Source organism: Macrobrachium nipponense, chromosome 9 (genome assembly GCF_015104395.2).
Source record: "Macrobrachium nipponense isolate FS-2020 chromosome 9, ASM1510439v2, whole genome shotgun sequence".
Taxonomy (NCBI): domain Eukaryota; kingdom Metazoa; phylum Arthropoda; class Malacostraca; order Decapoda; family Palaemonidae; genus Macrobrachium; species Macrobrachium nipponense.
In genome coordinates, this window is record NC_061110.1 from 60,502,190 (window position 1) to 60,526,261 (window position 24,072).

The window sequence follows — 24,072 nt, forward strand, 5'->3', positions numbered from 1 at the left end:
TTCGTTATTCTTCGGAAGACGTTGAAGAGTTCTTGTTGTTTTCTGAAGTCGCTGCCACCAATGAAAGGGCTGTTGCCTTGTATAATAAGGCGCCCTATGAGGTTATGATAGACTTGCGATAATCTTACGCTAAGTCGGTTGGTTATGCACTTCCATACTCATTGGAGTGTCTTGGGGTTTGATGATAACTTTCAAAGTTGGTATCTCTTTGGTTATGACGACGATGTGTTAAACTCATGATGATATCTTTTTTCTGATGCGAGGTTTCTAGTAGAAAACACTTGAGTACAAAAAATAGTTCTATTCTCTGAGATTACATGATGAAGATCAGAGGAAATTTATACAGGTTTGCCAATGATGATGGCTAATTCAAATCTACATGAAGAAGTCTTCTAATGACGATAGCTTGATCGCTTCTGCCAATGATGATGGCTGATTCAACTCTGACTACCATCTCGGTTACAAATCTCAAAGGAAGCAGACAGTAGCTCGAACATATGAACATATGAACATACATACAGATGACATAGTTACAAATCACGTAGGCCGTTTGAATTATAGGTCGCGGTAGTTGTCTCAAGCAGGAAGCTTGGACTAATGTTTTCAAAACAAATGAAGGACCACAGGTGACGGCACGTCATTTTAGCCTACTTTATTGTATACGTCATCTTAGCATACTTTATCGTCTCTGGTCTGATCACATTCCTGCGAGCAATCTGGTTGACCTCTTGGGTCACTGGTTTTAATTAATTTTAGTTTTAGTTTTTTATATATATGGAATAACATTCCATATTTTTATTATGTAACACTTACATGTTACAAAAAATCTCACTTCTAAATGAGAATTAATTTTTTTTACATCCTTTCGCCTTCTAATTCTAGTTGGTTCAGATTAAACCAATTCTACCAACAGGTTGCTGAGAGATGCAGATGCATATGTGGAAAATTAGAAAATAGAACTCTTGCTGCTACTATATTGAAGCTAGGCTAACATGAAGTAACAGTTTTGTTTGTGAATAAATTAATTTCAGTTTTAATTTAAAGATCAGTTATTTGTTGGTTTTATATTTTATAGTAGGATATTTAGAGGCTATTTTGCTTGATAGGTTTTAATATAGGGTCTATTTCTCACAGCAGTAATGTAATTATACTAAAATACCAGAGATTCCCCCTTGACTCTTCCTCTCACACAGTATACTTTTTACAGGCACATGAACTTTTTCTTTGGTGTGTTATATGATTGACATGAAAACTGTGCAGATCTATGACAGTAGTGAATCTGTTTTCTTTGGTGTGTTATATGATTGACATAAAAACTTAGCAGATCTATGACAGTAGTGAATCTGTTTTCTTTGGTGTGTTATATGATTGACATGAAAACTGTGCAGCTCTATGACAGTAGTGAATATGTAGCCATGTGTTTTATAGTATTTATTTCACTTTCTATGTAACTTTCAGGTGCTTACCAACTTGGCAACAGATACTAATATATCGGTTATTTTACGTGAGTTTCAAACTTACATAGGATCATCTGATAAGGAATTTGTTGCTGCAACTATTCAGGCCATTGGAAGGTAAGTGCTTCTTTGTGGATAATTGATGAAAATATATGTAGAACAAATCAGGTTTCGAAAGATTGACTAGTTTTGACATCAATGAAAGTTAATATAGACTTAAAATTATTTTCATATGAGAAAATTATTCCCTTTTTTACCCATTTCTCTTATATTTATAGCAATTCTCCTTTTACAGGTGTGCGTCCAATATAAGGGAAGTAACAGACACATGCTTAAGTGGTCTTGTCTCTCTCCTATCAAACAGGGATGGTATGTTGTTTTTGTACATATAAAATTCAAAATTACTATTTACATAAGAACCTTAGCTTTTTTTTTTATTAAATTAGTCATTCTTTTACCTACATCATCGTTTTTTACTTTAATTTTACAGTAAGCAGTGGGGATTTTTCCTTTCTTTAAGTTTTGGTGCTTCCATACACCTTGGTATTATTGTCTTCAGAGAGGGAGAGGGTGGCTGCAAATATGTTATTTCATATCTACTTATTCTTTCTTGTTTTTAAAGTCCTTATATCTTTAGTTTTTCAAATATAATTTTCAGTTCCAAGGGTAGTTTTGTGTTTTTTATAAGGTGAATGTTCTTTCATTGTGATGCCATCATCTTGAGCCTGTCATCATCTTAGTGCACTATTTTTGGTTTGTCTCTGGCCTGCACTACATATTAATCTTAGTGCTATTGTGTAATTTGTTTTTTCTTATGATGTTACCATACAGCATTGTTTTATGTATGAAATTAGTTTTCTTTCATCTTTTTTGGCCATTTCATAAAATTTCTCTTTTAATGGTTGTACAGTAGTAATCTTTTGATTATTTGGATAAATTGAACCAAGGCCATTTCAGATAGGGGAAAAATACAGATAAACACAATTACAAAGCTCGTCAGGTATAAATCGGCTTCTCCCTACCCTTTTTTACCATACCTTGTCAATACCACATAACCATAAACACTCAATATGTTTATAAGTAACCATCACACTTTAAACTGAAAACAATATGCAAAGGGCAGTTACGTATATTTTTCTCCAGGATTTGTAACAAAATATACTGTATAAATGCACTGAAAAAGTGCAACCTTTTCTTTATCTCTCTCATAAATCACAATTATACAGTTAAAACACAATTACAAAGCTCTACGGGTATAAATCAGCTTCTCCCTACCCTTACTTACCATACCTTGTCAATACCACATAACCATAAACATGTATGTTTATGAGTAACCATCAAACTTTAAACTGAAAACAATATGCAAAGAGCAGTTACTTATATTTTTCTCCAGAATTTGTAACAAAATATACCGTATAAATGTAAATGCACTAAAAAAATGCAACCCTTGCTTTATCTCTCTCATAAATGACACAGTAGTAGGTAGGTAGCATACCTGTGTTTACTCACATCCTACCAGGTTTTATTAGCATTGATGTATTTTTGTACGTACAGCATCTTTCTTGTCAGTTTTTACCATATTGTAGTACATACTTTACACAAATTACAAAAAGTGTGTGAAATACGTATTGGCCTAGGCTGGGGTGTTAAACTTAAAGTATCCATTTGCATAAGTCAAATAGGCTATTACAGCTGTATGTAAGGCAATGGTAATGAAACTGATATCTTAGGCACTGAATCTATTTATACTGTACAATTAACATCATCATTGTAATACTATAAAAATAACTGATCAGCTATATGCATTTAAATAGGCTAGGATAATGTTGATATTCTCAGACCCAGCAGATTGAGGCCTACTTCCAAATTATTAAGAGAAAAATTTTTACTCGCTAAAAGAAACATTATCACTGGAATTATTTTTTCTATATGTAAATATAAAAGAGGTATACAAAGGTAAACTAACATACTTTATGTTAACCCTTTACTGCCGACTGGACGTATTTTACGTCGACATTTTTTGTCTCTCGTGTGCCGACTGGACGTATTTTATGTCGACATACAAAAGTTTTTTTAAAAATTTGCGGAAAAATACTTTTAGGCCTACCAGCCGAAAACTCTTGAATCACGCGCCTTTGGGGATGCTGGGAGTTCACGGATGAAGGTGTTGTTTTGTTTACAATCATTACGCAAGCGCGCAAGCGGGAATTTCTTTCATGCCGCACTAAAAAGTATCTGTGACACATCTCTGAAATTATTTCGTCACTTTGACATGATTTTTGTACCATTTTAGATTAGCCGTTACATGAAGTATTATATATGAAAATGTGTGCATTTTTATGTAGAATACAACAAAAAAATACTCATGATTGTAGCTTTTATCAGTTTTGAGATATTTTTTATATAAATAACGATGTGCCAAAATTTCAACCTTCGGTCAACTTTGACTCTACCGAAATGGTCGAAAAACGCAATTGTAAGCTAAAACTCTTATATTTTAGTAATATTCAATCATTTACCTTAATTTTGCAACTAGTTGGAAGTCTCTAGCACAATATTTCGATTTATGGTGAATTTATGAAAAAACTCTTTCATTACGTCCGCGTGGTAACTCTTCCGAAAAAAATCATACATGCGATTGTGGTAATGTTTGCACCATTTTAAATTAGCCGTTACATAAAGTTTTATATATGAAAATGTGTGCAATTTCATGCACAATACAACTAAAAACAACCCATGGTTGTAGCTTTTATCAGTTTTGAAATATTTTCATATAAATAATGATATGTGACAAATTTTCAACCTTCGGTCAACTTTGACTACCGAAATGGTCGAAAAACGCAATTGTAAGCTAAAACGCTTATATTCTAGTAATATTCAAGCATTTACCTTCATTTTGCTACAAATTGGAAGTCTCTAGCACAATAATTCGATTTATGGTGAATTTATGAAAAAAATAACATTTTCTTTATGTCCGCGCGTAACTCTTCCGAAAAAATCATACGTGCGATTGTGGTAATGTTTGCACCATTTTAAATTAGCCGTTACATAATGTTTTATATATGAAAATATGCGCAATTTCATGTAGAATACAACAATAAATAATTGAAGGTTGTAGCTTTTCTCATTATAGAAATATTTGCATATAAATCACGATAAATAGAAAAAAACCACGTTTGGTCAACTTTGACTCTACCGAAATGGTCGAAAAACGCAATTGTAAGCTAAAACTCTTACAGTCTAGTAATATTCAGTCATTTATCTTCATCTTGAAACAAATTCGAAGTCTCTAGCACAATATTTAGATTTATGGTGAATTAAAAAAAAAAACTTTCCTTCCCTCCGTGCGCGGATTCTCCGCCACAAATCTCCGAAATGCGTACGTTTCATTCTCAGAATATTTGCTCCGTTTCATATTAGGCATTTCATAGAGTTTTATATATGAAAATGTGCGCAATTTCATGTAGATTAAAACAAAAAGTATTTAAAGGTTGTAGCTTTTCTTATTTCTGAAATAATTGCATATAAAAAAATATATTTAAAAAAATTCGACATTCGGTCAACTTTAACTCGTCAGATATGGTCGAAAACTGCAATTGTAAGCTAATACTCTTACAGTATAGTAATATTCAATCATTTTTCTTCATTTTGAAAAAAATTGGAAGTCTCTAGGACAATATTTAGATTTATGGTGAATTTTAGAAAAAAATATTTGTTTACGTCCATGCGTTACGAATTCATGCATTATTTTGTGATAATATTTTCTCTGTGTTGCTTTTATAGTTTTACAATGTGTTATATACCAAAATGATTGCAATTTAGTGTAAATTACAACGAAAAAAAAAGTAACTTGTTACCTTTAACCGTTTCACGCACAGCGCGATTTGAATACAATTATATATGAAATTTCATTTTTGCGCTATCATATATCGCATTATTTATATATGATAATGATAATGATAATTCTTTTCATTTCTGATGGTTGCATACTAAACTTCAGCCAATGACAAAAAAAGGAGCCAAAAATGAACTCTTAATCTTCAAAACTAAGCGCGCTGTGATTTATTGAAAAAAATATTTTTTCCGCTTCCGCGCTCACTCTGAAACACCTCCGGCACACAGGAGACATTTTTTTTTTTACCGCTTCGGCGTTTAAGGGTTAAAATAAAATGCCTAAAAGTTGCAACCCCCTCAACTTGGGACCGCCCCTGGAATTTGTACCTGGTTTTGAATCCAAGAGTCCATTATTTGTATATTACTAATTAATTTGGGATAAGTCACAAGGAATTTTTTACTTTTGGTAAAATTTAATATACCTGGTTAATAGGAAAAAGTTTTATATCTGGATCTGGGGTTTATATCCAAAGGTAATAGGAACATCAACTACCCAATAATGTTTGGGCCTGAGAAATATCAGTTGGATTATTCACATTGATACCTCTAGGGCAGAACTATTGTTGATGTTTACAGAGACTTGTGAAGTGTTGTAGCAGAGTCACAGATATCCTATGAAGGTCGAGGATAACTGACAGTAGAATCTGCCTCAGCAAAAGAAAGTGAATAATGAAAGCATTATTGCAGCTTGGAGGGGTTAAAGTAGATTGCTCAGTACATGCTTTTAGGAATAACTCCAAGGGAATGATATTTGCACCCTCAACTGATGACATACTCTGAAGAGACACTTGTAGAATACCGAAAAGATCAAGGTGTCATTAGAATTGAAAGAAAGAAGATGACCAATGGAACCTTAGTTCAATTTCCAGATTTAATTACAGGCGGTCCCTGGGTTACGATGGGGGTTCCGTTCTTGAGACGCTTCGTAAGCCAAAAATCGTCGTAAGCCGGAACATCATCAAAAATCCTAAGAAAACCTTACTTTTAATGCTTTGGGCGCATTGAAAACTATGTAAACTGCATTCTTATGGCATTTTTCATTAAAAAAACCTTCAAATATTGATTATTTTGCATTTTTGGTGTCATATTTCATCTCCCAGATGAGCGTTGTAGGCGTCATAACCCTGGAACATGCGTCGTAACCTTGGAAATAACTTCTATTGACAAGCGTCGTAACCTCGGAACGTTGTAAGCCGACACTGTCATAACCCGGGGACTGCCTGTATTATGTTCAATTCTACCCGCTTACCTACTGTAATAGAAGCAGCATGGTTAAGTTTTAAGGTTAAGCAGTACATATATACCAAGACCGAGATATTTTTATTGTAGAAAATATGGTCATATGTTAGGGTCCTGTAGGCAGAAGCTACAAGGCAAGCCTGCCATGTTTGTTAAGTAGTATAGTAAACCAGAGTATGGTGTGTGTTATAATGGAGCAAAATGTATACATTGTGGAGACAATCATCCATCTTCTTCACAGAATTGTGATGCGTACATCATGGAAAAAGAAATAAAGACATTTAACAGTAACTGAATGTATCACATTTACAGAGGCAAAAGAAAAAGTATTAAACCAGTATGTTAAACCAGGAGTATCCTTTTCTAGTACTGCTGCCAACTGAAGGAGAAATGTAAATGCTACCATAGGTGCATCCCTTGGTAATGTAAAAGGAAGATAAGATCAGTGATGACCTATATTCTGGCTTCTTTAGAGGCTGTGCCAGCAATTTCTGGTGCTCCTGCCTCTTTAGAGGCTGCACCAGTTGTCTCTGGCACTCCTGCCCATTCTGAGGCAGTGCCAGATATACCGGCGCTCCTGCCTCTCTGGAGCTTGCACAAGTTATACCTGGCATGTCTGCCTTTTCGGAGGATTCATATTTTGTATCTGGTGCTTTTGTCTCCCTGTAACCTGCACCAGCTGTGATTGGTGCTCCTGAACATGAAATGAAATTTCCTTGACAAAGACGGCATCAATTGTGGCCAGTGCCCATGATACTATCATCTAGCATGTGCCTCATCCATGAAAGTAGCGCCACCATCGTCAACTATAAAATGGAAGTTAGCCATAAACAATGTGTCCTTTCACAAAAAAGCAGGAGCAAGGTAATTAGGTTAAAGCACATAAAAGGGGTTTTAGTTTAATTTTCTCCAGTGGAAATGTAAGGGATTAAGAGCAAATGGGAAGAACTAAGGTTGCTGATATCAGAAGAGTCTCCCGTACGTAAAGCTTTGTAGGAGACTATGATTGGTAATACAGGCAGTCTCCAAATATCAGCGATCTGGTTTTATGCCCCTTGGGGGTGTAGCTTTATACAGTTTACACAGTTGACCCCCCCCCCCCCCCCCCCGTTTGCCGTTCAGGGTTCACAGCCCCTCTTATTCATGGATTTTTCCTCAAAATATTATCTGATTACTGTATTTTCATGTCTAATTTAATTTTTATGATAAAAAATTTACAAATTTTCAAATATTACGGTGGACCCCCCATATTCGCGTTCTCCAGATTAGTGGACTCACGCATTTGCAGATTTTTCTCTGGAACATTTCCCCCCATTTTTCATGGAAAATATGCCCATTTGTGATATTTTCCTATGAGAAATATCCTTAAATTCCTTTCTTTATTAAATCTATTTCATCATTAAATGCATTTTTTGTGATAGTTAAACTATTAAAAAAAACCAGGTATCAAAATGTTGAGTGGGTTTTTCTTGAGTTTGAACTACCAAAATAGGAGGTTTTAAAAAAGCATTTTTGAGGGGTTCCAACTATTCAAGGGGAGTCTGGTATGCATCCCCTGTGAATACGGGTGGACCACTGTAATATTAAAGTAAACACAACAAACTCTCAATAAAATGTATTTTTCAGTGTATATTAGATATTAAGGCCCTGTATACAGTACAGTACTGAACTTCCCTGTGTTCCCCCATGTATTCTTTGAAGAAAACAGGACTGCTTCAATACTGTATGAGAGAAGCCATATATTTTTAAGGGTGATGTTTTAGGATGACTTTTGAAATTATATTAAAGTGTTTAAGATAATAGTTTAAAGTATATTCTGTGTAGGACGATAGTTTAAGGTATGAGAGAAAATGGACGTACCACTTGAAAATAGGGGTAACTTGAATCATTTTCACACTCGGTTGTAAGCCATATACTTTGAAGAGTAATGTTGTAACGTGGCTTTAAAATGACTATATCAAGAGTGTGTAGGGTGATAGTTTGTTATACATTTGGTGTTTGAACTATTGAAATAAGCAGTTATAAACATTGTTAGAAGGGGATGTCAAGTATTCACAGATTTTAGCTATTTGCAGGTGTTTTGTGGTTCCAATTTCCCGTGAATGCCGGGCTTTACTTTATATTCTTAATGACACCCCACAAAATCCTATTGGTATTCAGTTTAGTCTGCAAGTGATAGGTGTGCAGATCCATTTACAAAGAAAATGTATATGCTCTTTGTCTACCACCTAGTAAAGTCTTACCCACTGAGGAATTACAATCCATTGTCCAATAAGTACCACTTCCCTTTGTTATTCTGGGAGAAACTAACTCATGGGTATGAAGTAAGCACCTCAACAAAGCCTATTAATTTTAAAATGCTTAATTCAGTCATTCATGGAGGAGTAAGATTACCTATAGGAATATTTAAATCATCTCCCACTTAGAGCATGCATGGTACATATTTTAGAGGCTCCCAAAGTCCGTAACAAGCATTTGTATTAGAAATGAAAGGCATTGGCAGTTTTTTAAATCACCCAAAGCAACCTCAACCATTTGCTTTTAGAGTAAAATGTATAACCAAGCAATTAAATACTGGCTAGGTTTGAGTTAGCCCCCTGTGGAACCATCAAGAGGTAAAATGTAGATATTTTTATTCTACTAAGGCAGAAATGTCCAGTGAGGCAATGAAATCAATATTTTTATATAAATCCTCCCAACAGGATAGCTCTGGAGCAGTTTAACAGATGTCTCGAAGTCAGATGCTGGCATCTGTTTTGGAGTGGCCTTTTCTGATGTAGAAAGAAGCAGGAGATTTTCATCTGCTGCATTATAATTTTACAGCAAGATTACACACAGTTTTAAAGGCATTAAAGGAAATTTGAACTCAGAATGGAAATAGTTATCCTATTGTGACTCGAGAAGTGTTCTTTAATCATTAGAATCTTTTAACTCTTTAAATCCACTAATTTTAGAGATATTGGAATGGCCACTGTTAGTGAAAAGAAGAGGTAAAGAAGTAAAGGTTTGCTGGGTGCCTTCCCATTTTGGAGTAGTTGGGGAAAAGCAAGGTGATCAACTTGCTAAATAAGTAGTAACCTCCCCCCAAAACCGAAAAGATGCCTGCTACCATATTGCGATGTAGATCCTCGTGTAGGTCAGAAAATAGAAAACCTTTGGCAGTCTCTTTGGGAAAGAATTGAAACAAACCAGAAGATGCTCAGTATTATGTCATCAGCACAGTGCTTCCTCACTTTTACGCAGGAATAGATCTCAGAACCTGCTGTGGAAATGCAAAAATCCCCTCTAAAAATGCTTATAGCTGGCATATAACTGCCAAATACCCAGACCCCTTAAACTAAAATTATTATAACTGTCTATTTTAACATTTCACTGCTTAATATGATAGTTAAAACGAAAGTACACCTTAAATTACCATTCTAAAAGAATTTAATATTATTTAAAATAAAAAATAGACCCCAAACCATCTCCCCAAAACACACAAAGTAACCGTATATTACAGTACTCTCCTACTACTGTTACAAAGTAGATCTTATACACCTCTAAAATGCCTATAACTGCCTATTTTAAGTTTATTGCCAAACTTGACATTCAAATAAAATATACATCAAAATATCCCAGAACACCCTAATATCATTTCAAAGTCATGTTGTAAAATTATGTACCAGCCTTCAGCTGTTATTCTTTCAGACACATGTTTTCTTTGGCCTATGTAACTTTGCACATCATTCTGTGGCCTACATTTTATGTATATTTGTATTTTCCAGTGTAGTAAGATGATTTTGAAATATTTAATGTACAGATAGGTATTTTAGAATTGCACTATTGTGTAGAGCTTATCTAAATTACGTAGGTAGTTTAGAACGATGTTACACGTACGTACCTCCTAACAGAAAGCTAGGTTTCATATGTCATGTTTTCCCGATTACATACAGATACATTTATGATAAAAAAAAAATACTTAACATGTATAGTAGTTTAAAGAGAAAACTCAGCAAAATATCTCTTAACACATTATTTCAGTTATGGAATCCATTTACGTATACTTTGTTAATGTACATCACCATAAAAATATTTAAAATCCATCTTGAATTTCTTATGTAGGCAACTTAAAACCTCCAGGCTTCAGTGTTGTAGCAATTTTTCTGTGATGACGTATAATCTCTCTCTCTCTCTCTCTCTCTCTCTCTCTCTCTCTCTCTCTCTCTCTCTCTCTCTCTCTCTCTCTCTCTCTCCATCTTGCTTGGTGAGACGTTCCCGCGCAAAGTCAGATTAATCAACAGTTATCACAAGTTTAACATACGTCTAGAATTTGAGAAATATCTAGAAGTGTTCATGAACTATCGGTGATAAGATTAGTGTGAAAATAGTAGGATAAAGCGTCTTCTAAGTTAGTTTATCAAGTGAAATACTGTAAATCAGAACAAGATGGCAGTAAGTTCCAACTGCGGAAAGAAATGGCGAAATTTAGCTTGCTTGGCAAATTCGCAATACGATGAGGTAGCAGGAAGGGAACTGGCATTTCTCATCTATGAGATCAGCAACAGTCCTAACCAAAAAGATACAAAAGCATTCATAGATATATTAGAAGGATATAATCCTTCAAACTGGAACAAATCAACTGAAAACATCTTGAAAATAATTGAAGAAGTTCCAAATAAAATCCAAGTGGTCAAGAGACTCATAAAGAAAATATACATAAACCAACATATTCCAACAAAGAAAATGAATAAGGTGAACCTTGTGAATATCCTAATTGATGCATAAGGAAAAAGAATGCCAAAAGCATGCAAACTGTGTAAGGTGTGGTATAGCATAGTTAATCCACAAAACCTAATCAGAAAATGTGCTGCATGCAACATTCCGACCCATCCACAGTGTGCTGAGGTAATGCAAGATATGAGAAAAGATACAAGAATATTTTGCTCAACATGTCTATCATGGATAGACAATATTATTAAATCAAGATTGAATGTACAAATAGTTGAGGATGAAGAAGAAGAGGAAGAAGAAGAAGAAGAAGAAGAGGAAAACAGAAGAGAAGTAAACAAAACTGAAATGACAGAAAAAAATAAGGAAAACAAGAACAAGATAAAAGTATGGATGCAGAGATACTCATTGATACTACATATGAGGCAATAAAGCAGCATACCTACGAATAAATTACAAATTACCCGATATGACAACACAAAAGAAAATCCCGAAGAGGCTCTAGCCAGATCTACACAATGACGGGAAAGAGGAAAAAATAGACAAAAAAGACAAAGTCTGCAACCTTTTGAAAAGAGGGAATTGCAGATTTGGAGAAAGATGTTACTACAAACATCCTAAGGTATGTCACAACTATGAAATATATGGTAAATGTGCATACCTAGATGGCTACGGGGATGATTGCAGAGATCTGCATCCAAAAATATGCAAAAACCTAAAAGAAGGAAAAGTATGTAAGTTCGACAAAAAATGTAAATATATGCACCCTGTTGCCATGAATCATAATCAAATAAATAACCAATCAAGTAATAAAATCCCAAAAATAAGAAGAAACAATAAGAGAAATAAAGAATACTATCAGGTAAAAGAAAAAAGCAAGCCACCAACGAGATATGCAGAGGTGTCAGCAAAAAATTTCAAAGCATCAGCTCCAAGATTCTACTCAAGAGATAATAACTGTATTTATTATGCAAGAGGAAATTGCAGATACGGAGAAAATTGCAGATTCAGACACAAAATGAATAATTATGATGAAGGAAGATCAAATATTATGGAAAAGTTGGATTTTTTAATGTCAGAATTTCTGGAAATGAAAAAAAAGAACATACCAGAACAGGAAAGAGACATGGGAAAATCCTTATTATTACCAATATTAAATGAAGGAGAAAACACGCAAACCATCATAGTGATGAAAGCGCAGGGTTTAGTTATGATTAAGTAACTCAAAAAGAAAAATAGAGTACTTAGAAGAACTAACCCAAATTGAAAAGAAAATAGATATAATGAATATAAGTGAAACTGGTATTCCCACGAGACTGGGAATGATGATCAAATAAAAGGGTTCCAAACTTATAGATCAGATAGAAAAAATAGGAATCAAGGGGGAACCGCAATATATGGGAAAGACAATAAACAAGGAAAAATATATGAGAAATATAGTAACTCAGAATGTGAACTAATAGCGGTAGAATTTGAATCTGAAAAATTAATGAACATAGTAATATATAGACCTCCTAATACTAGAGAGTTTGACTTAATAATAGAAAAATTGGATGATATATGTAGAAATCACAAGGACTGGACTATTCTCCTATCTGGAGACTTCAACTTTCCTTTCGTAGACTGGAAAGAACGAATAGGAGATTGTGGTTGTACTTATACATATAAAAAAGAGAGTAATAGTAGTGCAGAAGATAAGAGGCAATTCGAAAAGCTATTAGATATGCTACTAGAATACAACATTCAACAAATAAATCACCTGCCAACAAGAAAGGAAAATACTTTAGACCTAGTATTTGTGAACGAGATGAATTATGTTAAAGAAATAATAGTTTATGATGCGAATATTTCAGACCATAATGTCATAGAATTAACAGTCCATTCCAAAGCAAGTGAAAACAGAGATAAGCAAGAAATGAAAAAGTGGGAAGGATATGGAAAATACAACTTCTACAGTAAAATATAAAATGGTCAGAAATAAATGAAGAATTAAACAAAGATTGGGATAACATTTTTGTAAGTGATGACATAAGGGTAAATACGGAGATATTATATAAAATATTAGAGAAAATAGTGGATAAATATATACCGAAGAAGAAAAGTAAACATCAGTCATGCATACCAAGTGACAGAAGGATCTTGTTCCAGAAAATCAGAAAGTGGAAAAAAGGTCTTGCAAAAGAAAAAAATGCATGGAAAAGTATAGAACTAAAAAGTAAGATAGAAAATGTAGAACAAAAGATTATACAATCAAAAGAAAATGAAAAATGGGAATTGGAAGAAAAAACCCTAATAAATATCAAGCAAAACCCCAAACTATTATACATACGCGAAAAAGATGAATAAAAGAAGAATAGAAATTGGCCCTCTAAGATTTGAAGGGAGATTAACGAAGGAAAAAAAGGAAATTTGCAACATATTGGCAGAACGATATAAGAGAGAATTCACCCCTAGAATAGATAATGAAGATAATGATATAGAAGTAAGGGACAAAAATAGTGAATATTTAGCTGACATAGATATTAATGAAGCTGATATTGTACAGGCTATTAATGAAATTAAAAATGGAGCTGCAGCAGGGCCTGATGGAGTTCCTGCTATTTTGTTAAAGGAAGTAGTTCATTCTATCGCAAAGCCACTTGCAATATTATTAAGACAAAGTGTAGATACAGGCAAGATTTATGATGAGCACAAATTAGCATATATTACCCCTACTTTCAAAAGTGGATCAAGACTAGAGGCAAGTAATTATAGGCCTGTGAGTCTAACATCACATATTATGAAAGTGTATGAAAGGGTAATGAAGAAAAATATTATGAAACATTTAATAGAAAATAATTTGTTTAATATGGGACAACATGGTTTCGTACCCGGAAAAAGTACACAAACCCAACTGTTAGTCCACCGTGAGAACATATTCAAAAATATGAAAAGCGGAAATGAAACAGATGTGTTTTATCTAGACTTTGCAAAAGCTTTTGACAAGGTAGACCATAATATATTAGCGAAGAAAATTATAAAATACAATATCGTGGATAAAGTAGGAAGATGGTTAAAAGAATTTTTACACAACAGAAAACAGATAATTATTGCAAACGATGAGAAATCGGATGAAGCCAAGGTAATATCCGGTGTGCCACAAGGTACGGTGTTAGCTGCAATACTGTTTGTTATTATGATTGAAGACATAGACAGTAATGTTTAGGATTCGGTAGTGAGTAGTTTCGCTGATAACACAAGAATAAGTAGAGAAATTACTTGTGATGAAGATAGGAACGCTCAACAAAGAGACCTTAACAAAGTATATGATTGGGCAGAGGTAAATAGGATGGTATTTAACTCTGATAAATTTAAATCAATCAATTATGGAGACAGAGAAGGAAAGCTATATGCATATAGGGGACCTAATAATGAGACAGTCACAAATAAGGAAGCAGTTAAAGACCTTGGTGTGATGATGAATAGGAACATGTTATGCAATGATCAAATAGCAATTCTATTGGCAAAATGTAAAGCAAAAATGGGAATGTTGTTACGGTACTTCAAGACAAGAAAAGCTGAACACATGATTATGCTTTATAAAACATATGTTCGTAGTCCACTTGAATATTGCAATATGATATGGTACCCACACTATCAAAAGGATATTGCACAAATAGAGAGTGTACAAAGGTCCTTTACAGCTAGAATAGAAGAAGTTAAGGACCTTGACTACTGGGAAAGACTACAATACTTAAAATTATATAGTCTAGAAAGGAGAAGAGAACGCTACATGATAATTCAGGCATGGAAACAGATAGAAGGAATAGCAGAAAACATCATGGAACTAAAAATATCAGAAAGAGCAAGCAGAGGTAGATTAATAGTGCCCAAAACTATATCAGGAAAAATAAGGAAAGCACACAGGACATTAATCCACTACGCACCAGCATCGATAATGCAGCGTCTATTCAATGCGTTGCCAGCTCATCTGAGTAATATATCAGGAGTGAGCGTAGATGTGTTTAAGAATAAGCTCGACTAATATCTAAACTGCATCCCAGACCATCCAAGATTGGAAGATGCAAAATATACCGGAAGATGTACTAGCAACACTCTGGTAGACATTAGAGGTGCCTCACACTGAGGGACCTGGGGCAACCCGAACAACAAGTAAGGTCTGTAAGGTCTCTCTCTCTCTCTCTCTCTCTCTCTCTCTCTCTCTCTCTCTCTCTCTCTCTCTCTCTCTCTCTCTCAGTGAAATATGAGTTACTATATCACAAACTTTTGTGGACAAAATTAAGAATATTAATTTCATTAATAAATTAGTTTATTATAGCAATTAAATTATTTTCCTACTCAATTCTTTTGGTAATAAGCTTTGTCAGCTGATTCTCAGAGTGTAAGCAAAAAACAAAAATACACTTGATTACTGTATTTATACATTAATACTACAGATCGGTATTGTGATTAGTACAGTAAATAATTTTTTATCATAATGTACTATTCATTCCGGTAATATATATAGTTTTGTGCTGCAGCCATAACAGGAAAGATTCTCTCTGTCTCTCTCTCTCTCCCTCTTGTATGTACATATCCTTTTTAATGAATGTAATGTCAATTATTGTACCTTACACATAAAAAAAATGAATCCAACAAGTTCAAACAGATCATGGAGGATGGTTTCCATGCTTTTTGCTTTGCCAGATTCATCATACTGTATTTCATTACAAGTGTAGTTGACTATGATTATCACACATTTTATAACAGTACACAAGAAAATATTTTATAATTTTATCACAGTTTATGTTTCTCTAATCACCTTGAAAAATATTTAAAATCTGAATTTCAAATATATGTACACAGACCCCTGATTTTCTACTGTAGCACCTGTAGGGTCAGGACTTAACTACAGTGGTCCCCCTGTATTCGTGCGGGATGTTTACCAGATCCCCCTGAATAGTTAGAACCTGCGAATAGTTGGAACCCTTGTAAAAATGCTTAAAACCTCATATTTTGTTGGTTAAAAATCTAGAAAAACCCACTAAAAAATGTTATACTTTTTTTTTTATTAGTTTTTGAAGACGTCTTTGAAAGAAATATTTACAGAAAACTAATGATGTACAGTTCCCTCCAGGAATTTCGATACACAACATATGGCTATTGGTAAGCCGTACTGGGACTATTATAGTAATACTGCAGTTGGCGTTTACAATTTATCTGGGGCTATTTTGTTTTGTTACGAACTTGATTGGCTAGAAGCATCTTGATGACATTTTGTTCTCGTCAATTTTGTCTAGTAAATCCATTGTGAAAAAAACAAGCAACATTGTAATAATAAAGTTTTATTATTAGAATACCATTGATATGACGAGCTTCAAAGGAAAATAGTACACAAAACTAAAATTAGGATAACAACAAACTCTGTAAAAAATATATTTAATCCTAATTATCATACATTGCCACTGTTAATTTCTCGTGAGGTGAACCCCTCCTCTATACAAAAAAAATTTAGGAGGTTCTTGGCATTTCAGTAATAGTCTCTTTCATAAGTCGTATAATTTTTAATGCGCTAAACTCCAGAGTTATTTAGTGGAGCTACATGACCAAGTCTAGTGGAGTAGGATGTTGTCCCCTTCTAGATATATAGGAGCTAAACTTAATATACAAATGTATTTTCTAAAAGTATGCATCAATCGAAGTCTATCTGACAATTTACAAGTAACAGATATGCAGGCACGAAGTAGTTCAACTGTAAAGACTACGTTGAAAGACCTTCTGAAGGTCTAAACAGGCTTGTCTCGGTTAATTTCAAAGGACATTACTTTAGTCAAACTTCAAGGGCCTAAATACTTGTCTATAAAGTTTTCCCACTAAAAAGACTCAAAGGGTTTAAGAAATAAAAGTGATGCATGAACACTGATATTGAATCTCATATTCAATCAATAAGTAGGTATGTAATTACATGCTCTCTTGACCCAACTCAAGAGATATCATCCTCCATTTGTTCCAGTCTTGTAGGAATTGCCTGATTGCCCACATTTTGGGAGACAGGAAATTGATGGTACTTACATATGGTAACCAGGTCCACTTCTGAGTATGGAATCATGTTGGTAATTGATTGAAAGGAGTGATTGTCTAACATCCACTCAACCTGTATAACATCCACTCGGTCAAGGCTGCGGCGTCGGTGACCCTGGTAGTTGTGACGCCAGAAAACCCACAATTAATCAATTAATTAATCTGTCAAGGCTGTTGTATCCCCTGATAGAGGTCTCTGTTACACTGAAAGACTTGAGGTAAATTTAAGACCAGTGCCACTTCTGTGCTTGCACCATCCAAAGGATAGATAGCAATACTGCATTGAGAGGAGATGAGTGTGAGCCCAACCTCTTGATGCAGGACATTGTCGTCCTATTGAAAGTTGGTGTTCCTTTTTGGAGGTTTCCGTTTTCCAAGATATAGGAAAGCAGCCACTATCTCCAGAAAGTTGATATGGCACTCCCTCCCATTGCTGAATAACCACTGGTTCCATGCAACATAAAAACACCATACAAACATGGCACTTCCTCAGAGGAAGCATCCACCTCCCGGCTACCTGTTCCTCAGAGCAAGCATCCACCTCCCTGCTACCTGATGATCATCCCAATGGCCTTCCCAACCTGTCGAGAAGGTATCCGTGTGTATTATCACTTTTAGAGACAGAGGAGTCAGAGCGACATGTTTTGCCAAAGACACCTTCCAGATCCACTGAGCATTTCCCCAATTTTTTTTACTCCTTTGATGAAGTTGAACGTGATTTTTTATTTTATTTTATTTATTTATTTATTTTTTTTTTTATGATAGTCCTGAATATTTCTCAACGAAAAAGTTCGCGCATTGCCGAATTTTTCATGAAAATTTATAGATAGGTTCCTCAGAGAAATCTGTGAATAGGTGAGTTTGCGATCTCAAGAACGCAAATAAGGGGGGTTTACTGTAAGCCCATAATATTGGCCAATGGGCACCAAGGACGAATCATCTACCATGGGTTCAGAAGAACTCGAAGCTGAGAGAGGAGGTGGCGGGCTCTTGTCAACTGGTGGTGAAGGCTTAGGAGCTAGCACCGAGTATTCAGAAGTTGGCATTTGGTGCCCGGGAGCTGGCGATGGGTGCTCTAAAACTGAAATTGTCATTGGGTACCAGGGAGAAGTTGTCGGGCGCTCATGAGATGATGGGCGCCTCTTGACACCTGGACATTTGGGAGCCAAATACTGGCGCTCCAAATCAGAATGCTTGGGCGAAAAATACTCTGGGTTGACCTAAGCACTGAAGAATGGTTGAGGGCTGCAAGACATTTATCTAAACCATTTACAAGGGAGTAGAGAAGAGCAGTCCACATTGTCTGAACATCTATTAGAGGCCGAGACTCACCTGAAAAGTGTCATTGGTGCCTCTTGTCTGGACTAGAATCCTCGGAATCGGAGGAAAACTGACTTACATTCGCTGAGATGCATTTCCAACGGCTGTCTGTAAAAGCCTGGTATGTGTGATAGGTTTGGCTGAGGAGGAGACAACCTGTGGGCAAACCCCACCAGCCTTCCTTGGACTTCCGGTAAGTCTTCTCCCAGGGTCAGGGACCTTCGTCTAGGAGAACCGATGGAACGAGCAGCCACCTCCTCCACTTGCACTTACATGATACAATCACTTTTCACATCCTCATGAAAAACTTTGTCTACATGGTCCTTTAAGGTCAACCTTGCAATCAAACCTGGACTTAAGACTGATAGTGGGATCGGGTTGGAAGCATGGGAGTCAGGCACAGGAGTAGGTGGTACAAAAGTAGAAGGACTGGCGGTGGTGTTTTGGAGTAGAATATGTCCATGTATCCCTCCCACCTATCAGTGTGGGATTCAGCTGTGTGTTTTACTTGTTAAGTTACTTATGTTCAAATGTTATTCATATATACTTAGAAAGTAAATACAGCAGACCTTTGTTTCTTAACCTTGGGGGTGCTCCCCCTTAGGGAAACGTCAGCAATTTCTAGGGGAGGCGCGAGCCCTAGGGAAAAATGAAAAAACAAAAAAAATCTCTGTATTCATTACTTTTTTAACAAGAGTGAAGAACTGATATTCAAGAGTTTCTGAAAAAATGCAAAAGTATCGCCTTTAACATTACTTTCCTAGAGTCTACTACTCTAGTTAGGCTCATTGGACTTAACATGTTTTGTAATTATTGATCTCCCTTCCTATTGCTCAAAACCCCTACTTTTTTTTTTTTTTTTTTTTTTTTTTTTTATCTGGGAGGGAATTTTACTCTAGAAGCAAGGGGGCCATGAAAGAAAGGACCAACTCTTAGAGGGGGCATGGTAATAAAAAGGTTAAGAACCACTGCAGTAGACCTTCCATATTTGTGGGGGATAGTTACAAACCCCCCCCCCCCCACGAATAGCTGAAATCTGTGAATGCTTGTTTTGATAGTTAAAACACAAGAAACCCTCTAAAAATTTAGTTACAAAAATATGAAATACAGTAATTTGTTGATATTTCTCCATGGAAAGTACCGCGAATAGGTAAATTTTCGGTGACTAATGAGTATACATATACGGTCCCTAGAAAAATCCGCAGATAGGGGAGTCCACAAATGCAGGGGCTTACTGCACAAATCACAGCCCTCCCTCCTCCCCTCTCATGGACATACGGGCACAAATGATTTGAATCCTTCTGCTTTGTTCCTATTGTTCCCTGATAGTGAGTGGGGTTATTCACCCACACAAAACGATAGAAGCACTGCCGCTAGTTTTTCAGTTTAGGCTGCTGTGCGAGTGGTTACTTGGTAAGTATATATAAAACTTTATTTTATCTTAAAAAATATTTTTCATAACATGCAAACCTGAGGTCTTTATGTATGGAATAAATCTCGGCTGTACTGGAAAACCAGTCAAAGGTAGAACAAGGTTGGCTGGCTTGTCCCTGTCAGCTACTGGAAAGAGAGAGGAGGCAGAGCGTCACCTCCTTTCTCCCATAGGTGCTCAGTTATCTTCTACCCCAGGAAAGCAGAATGAGGGTTGGCTTGAGGTGGGTCATTTGCATACAGACCTCAGGTTTGTACATCATGAATATAACAAAGTGATTAAAAAAAATTTCATTTATTCATACATGGTACAAATCTTTTGGTCTTTACATATGGAAGACACTTTTTGGTGGGAGGCTGAAAGTAAACTTCTGAACCAACTGATGGTTCAGCTCACTTGGGCTAACTTCCTGTTCATATGTTAGAGCACAGCAGGGAGTCACATGCCTCTGATATATTAAGCAATAGAATGCTCGATAGTCAGATAACCAGGCTTCAATGCAATGGGAGCTCAAGTCTAAATTGTGTCGTAGACAATAAAACTATGGCTAGTTAGTGACCTTGTTGTTTTGTCAATCCCTCTCTTCCCTTGTAATAAAGAGAAGGTAGGACTTGCTTTCAATACTACATATATAAAAATTAGTATTGTGTAGGAACAATTGCAAAATAAAAAGTAGAGTGGGTGCTCACTCACCAGTAACTAGCCAGTTCCAATAAATGATGGTTCGAGCCACTCCCCTGCCCGCTGGAAGAGAAGAAGAAAAAGGAAGGAGGCCAGTCATTATTTCTGGGCTCAGCCCGTGTCGCTTCGTGAAATGTCCCTATAGCACACATTTCTAAGGTAAATTATTGTTAACATACCAGAGAAAAAAGCTAAATGGAAAGGTCAGAATATTCTGACTCGCTCACCTTATATAAAAGGTGTCAGTATGGTTTCTGGGGCGAGTGAAACCACTACCACGGGTCTCTTACCATTTAGATCCATCCTTCTTCGAAATCCCCCTACCTGAGAGGGCCGATGCAAGGCCCACTCCCAGCTACGACTACTACTACTAGCGCCCCCGATGCCATCACTAGCGCCTCTGCCGGTCATCCTTTTCATTAGCACCATCTTGCTCACACGTGTTTTTCTTCACTGTGTTTTTGTGCTTTCTAAGTTAAGTACTGCTATAAGTGTTTCACCTAATTTTAGCCAGCCAGGGGCCCGTTTAACCAATTTTATTTAGGTTATAAGACGGCTCGCCCCACGTGTTTCATTGTTTCATGCTTCTTCGGTCCTCTATACCGTTGTAGCTTGAATATTTAGCACTACATATTTTGCATTATACATATTTTGCAGCATACGTATTTTGTAGCTTTACCATGTTATTTTATGCTTAGCTTTTCACGGGGATTCCTTAAGCTCTATTGAGCGTGTAGCCTACATCACTCCTTAGCTCAGTGTTCATGCATGCATGTTCCTTTGTTTTAGGTCTGTATTAGGCTTCCTTAGGACATTGGTCCTTCCTTTTAGTCCTAACCACCCTGGCCACCGCCCTCCGTTCCTACGTATCGGCAGAGGCCAGCTCCCTGAGCTGTTAGTCGTCCTCCCTTCTCGGTTGGCTCGTCTAGCTTCTCCAGGACCTTGCTTTCTCTTTTTCTACTTATTTATCTTCCTTTCCTCCCCGTGTTGTGTTAGGCTGTTTTTATTCATGCCATGAGACGGTTAGAGGTAGCCTAGGCCACCTCAGACCGCCTGGCCTGTCTCACCACGTGGCCTACACCACGTTCGCGACGAGCCAGGCGATCGCCATGAGCCACCCGACTACTGTTCCCCACGCTTCCTCCCTCCTCTGGGGGGGGGGGGTCCTGCTCGCTCCTGTTGCCCATGGTAACCATCCGAGCTCCCTCCCTTCTTCCCCCTCTCCACGGGGGGGATACGGGAGTTAACAGGGGGGACATCCGAGGCTGGCTCGGCCCGTACCGCTCTCACCCTTCGGTACCGGGGGGGGCTCCCTGTGCGGTCGGTCTCGGCTGGCCACCCGGCTCGGCCGTGCTCGGACCTTCTCGGCTTCTGATCGAGCTCTCTCTCCCCCCGAGTCACCTCTCCTCCATCCCGCTCCGGCGGCTGGGGCCTCTGGCTCTGCCAGACCTCAGGTTTGGTGACTGCAGAGAAGCACCACCACATGTGTTTTCCTTATGCACGTTACTTTATTTCAATTTTGATTATCTTCATTCTTTGTATTCTGCTAAGTCGGCGGAGTCCCTGCTCACTATCCAGGTTCTCCACCTGCTTATCTTGATATCTGTTACACCAGAGTTACACTCCTCCGCCAAAGATTTTTCTGGCCCCCACCTGCTCCTCCCCTACCGTTCTCCTACTCCTCGTTCCGGCGTATAGACTAGGTAACTGCCATGGTGATTTTCATCCTCCGGCAACACCGGAGACGCACTGACACTAGTTTACCAGTTCTATCGGACACCCACCACTCACGGCAGGAGAGCAAGTAGAGGCCGATCTTTATTCTGTCAAGTAACTCCGGTGTACTCCGGTGTTATGATATATCACTTCTTGGACTTAGTCCAACTAGTTAGTGTTGATACTCATGTATCTGTTCACTTACAGGCCACCCATTGCCAGGAATCTGGCTGTAACGCTGTCCTGCAGGACCCCTGTGGGCACGAGGTCTGCCACACGCATGCTGTCTGCACCATCCGCTATGGGGAGATAGCTGTCTGGCATCATGAGAGTTGCTCTATATGCTACGATTTGGTAGATCAGGTTACCTCCGGAGTAAGTACTCTTCCGGATACCAAGTTATCATATATAATTTTGGCCTTTATGTATACAATTCTTATAAGTGATATATCATTACAAGTGATAATATAATTTAGTTCTAAGTAGCTTAGTATTTATACTGACCCTCTCTTTCAGACTGCTCAAGCGGTCAGGGACGCCGCCCAAACCACCCTGAAGGCCTGGGTCGGCGGATTTAGAAGGAACGTTACCAAGGGGCAGCTCTATATTCTTGACAAGAAGATGGCTGCCCTTGTCTTCCCTGGCTGTAAGGTGACTTCCTACGTCGACCCGGAAGCGGCGGCCCCTTACATCGCTGCTATTCAGCATCAAGTAGCCCAAGCTTTGGAGGATCCTGGAAACCAAGAAATCGTGGAAGAAGTGGCAACTCTGAATCTGGACCTCGAGCCCATGGCTGTAGAGGCAAGCAGGTAGGAAGTTGAGTGAGGCAGGTTTGGTAGGGGCTCAAGGTCTACCCTTGAGCCATTCTAGATCTTCTTCCCCTGTCCCTTCTTCTTCTTCTTTTCATCCAGGCAATTCCTAAGGTCAAAGGGAAGCGTGAAGTAAAGACGCTTCAAAAGACACTGTCTAAGAAGGCGGCTTCGAGCGGTTCTCAAAAGTCTCCGGCTTACCATCCCGGAGCAGAGAAGCGCAAGTCGTCTTCCCACTCGAAAGGGTCCAGAGGGAAGTCCTGCAGAGACAAGGCTCAGCTCCCGTATGATCCTGAGCCTTCAACCTCTACAGGAGCACGCCCTAAGACTCCCAGAGAGAAGCAGGAGCCTAGTTCCTTTGATTCGGACTCCTTTACTGGAAACATCATGCAGCAAATGGGTAGTCTGGTAGGGAACTTGGTTCAGGACAAGTTCCAAGAGATGCGCTCTAACATCTCTTCTTCCTTTGAGGAGTCAGGTCAGTCAATCCGGGCCATCTCGGAGAGGCTGGCCAACCAGGAGAACCTCATAGCAGGTCTCCGGGAGAACCCTACGGCAGCTCTACCTCAGCCCGGTGTGGCAGCTCAGGCCATGCCGGACTACAACACCCTCCCTCCTTACACAGCGAGTAATCCTTGGAGGATATCGTCTTAGCCCCCTTTAAGGATGGGATGCTAACGTTGGCGGACTGTGGAACTCGAAGGATTGAGGACTTCAAGTTCAACCCAGCAAACCTGCAGCCCCCCTTCATTGG

General features: G+C 37.5%; 1 protein-coding gene across 3 annotated transcripts in view; it reads left to right on the forward strand.

The window, feature by feature from the left end:
• LOC135218244 (AP-3 complex subunit beta-2-like) overlaps positions 1 to 24,072 on the forward strand; it is a 694,745-nt gene that overhangs the window by 554,959 nt on the left and 115,714 nt on the right. For all 3 annotated transcript variants that reach the window (XM_064254405.1, XM_064254407.1, XM_064254406.1), the window contains 2 exons: positions 1,459 to 1,574; positions 1,753 to 1,826. In XM_064254405.1, the coding sequence (XP_064110475.1) occupies positions 1,459 to 1,574; positions 1,753 to 1,826 (190 nt within the window). The remainder of the gene's footprint in view (positions 1 to 1,458; positions 1,575 to 1,752; positions 1,827 to 24,072) is intronic.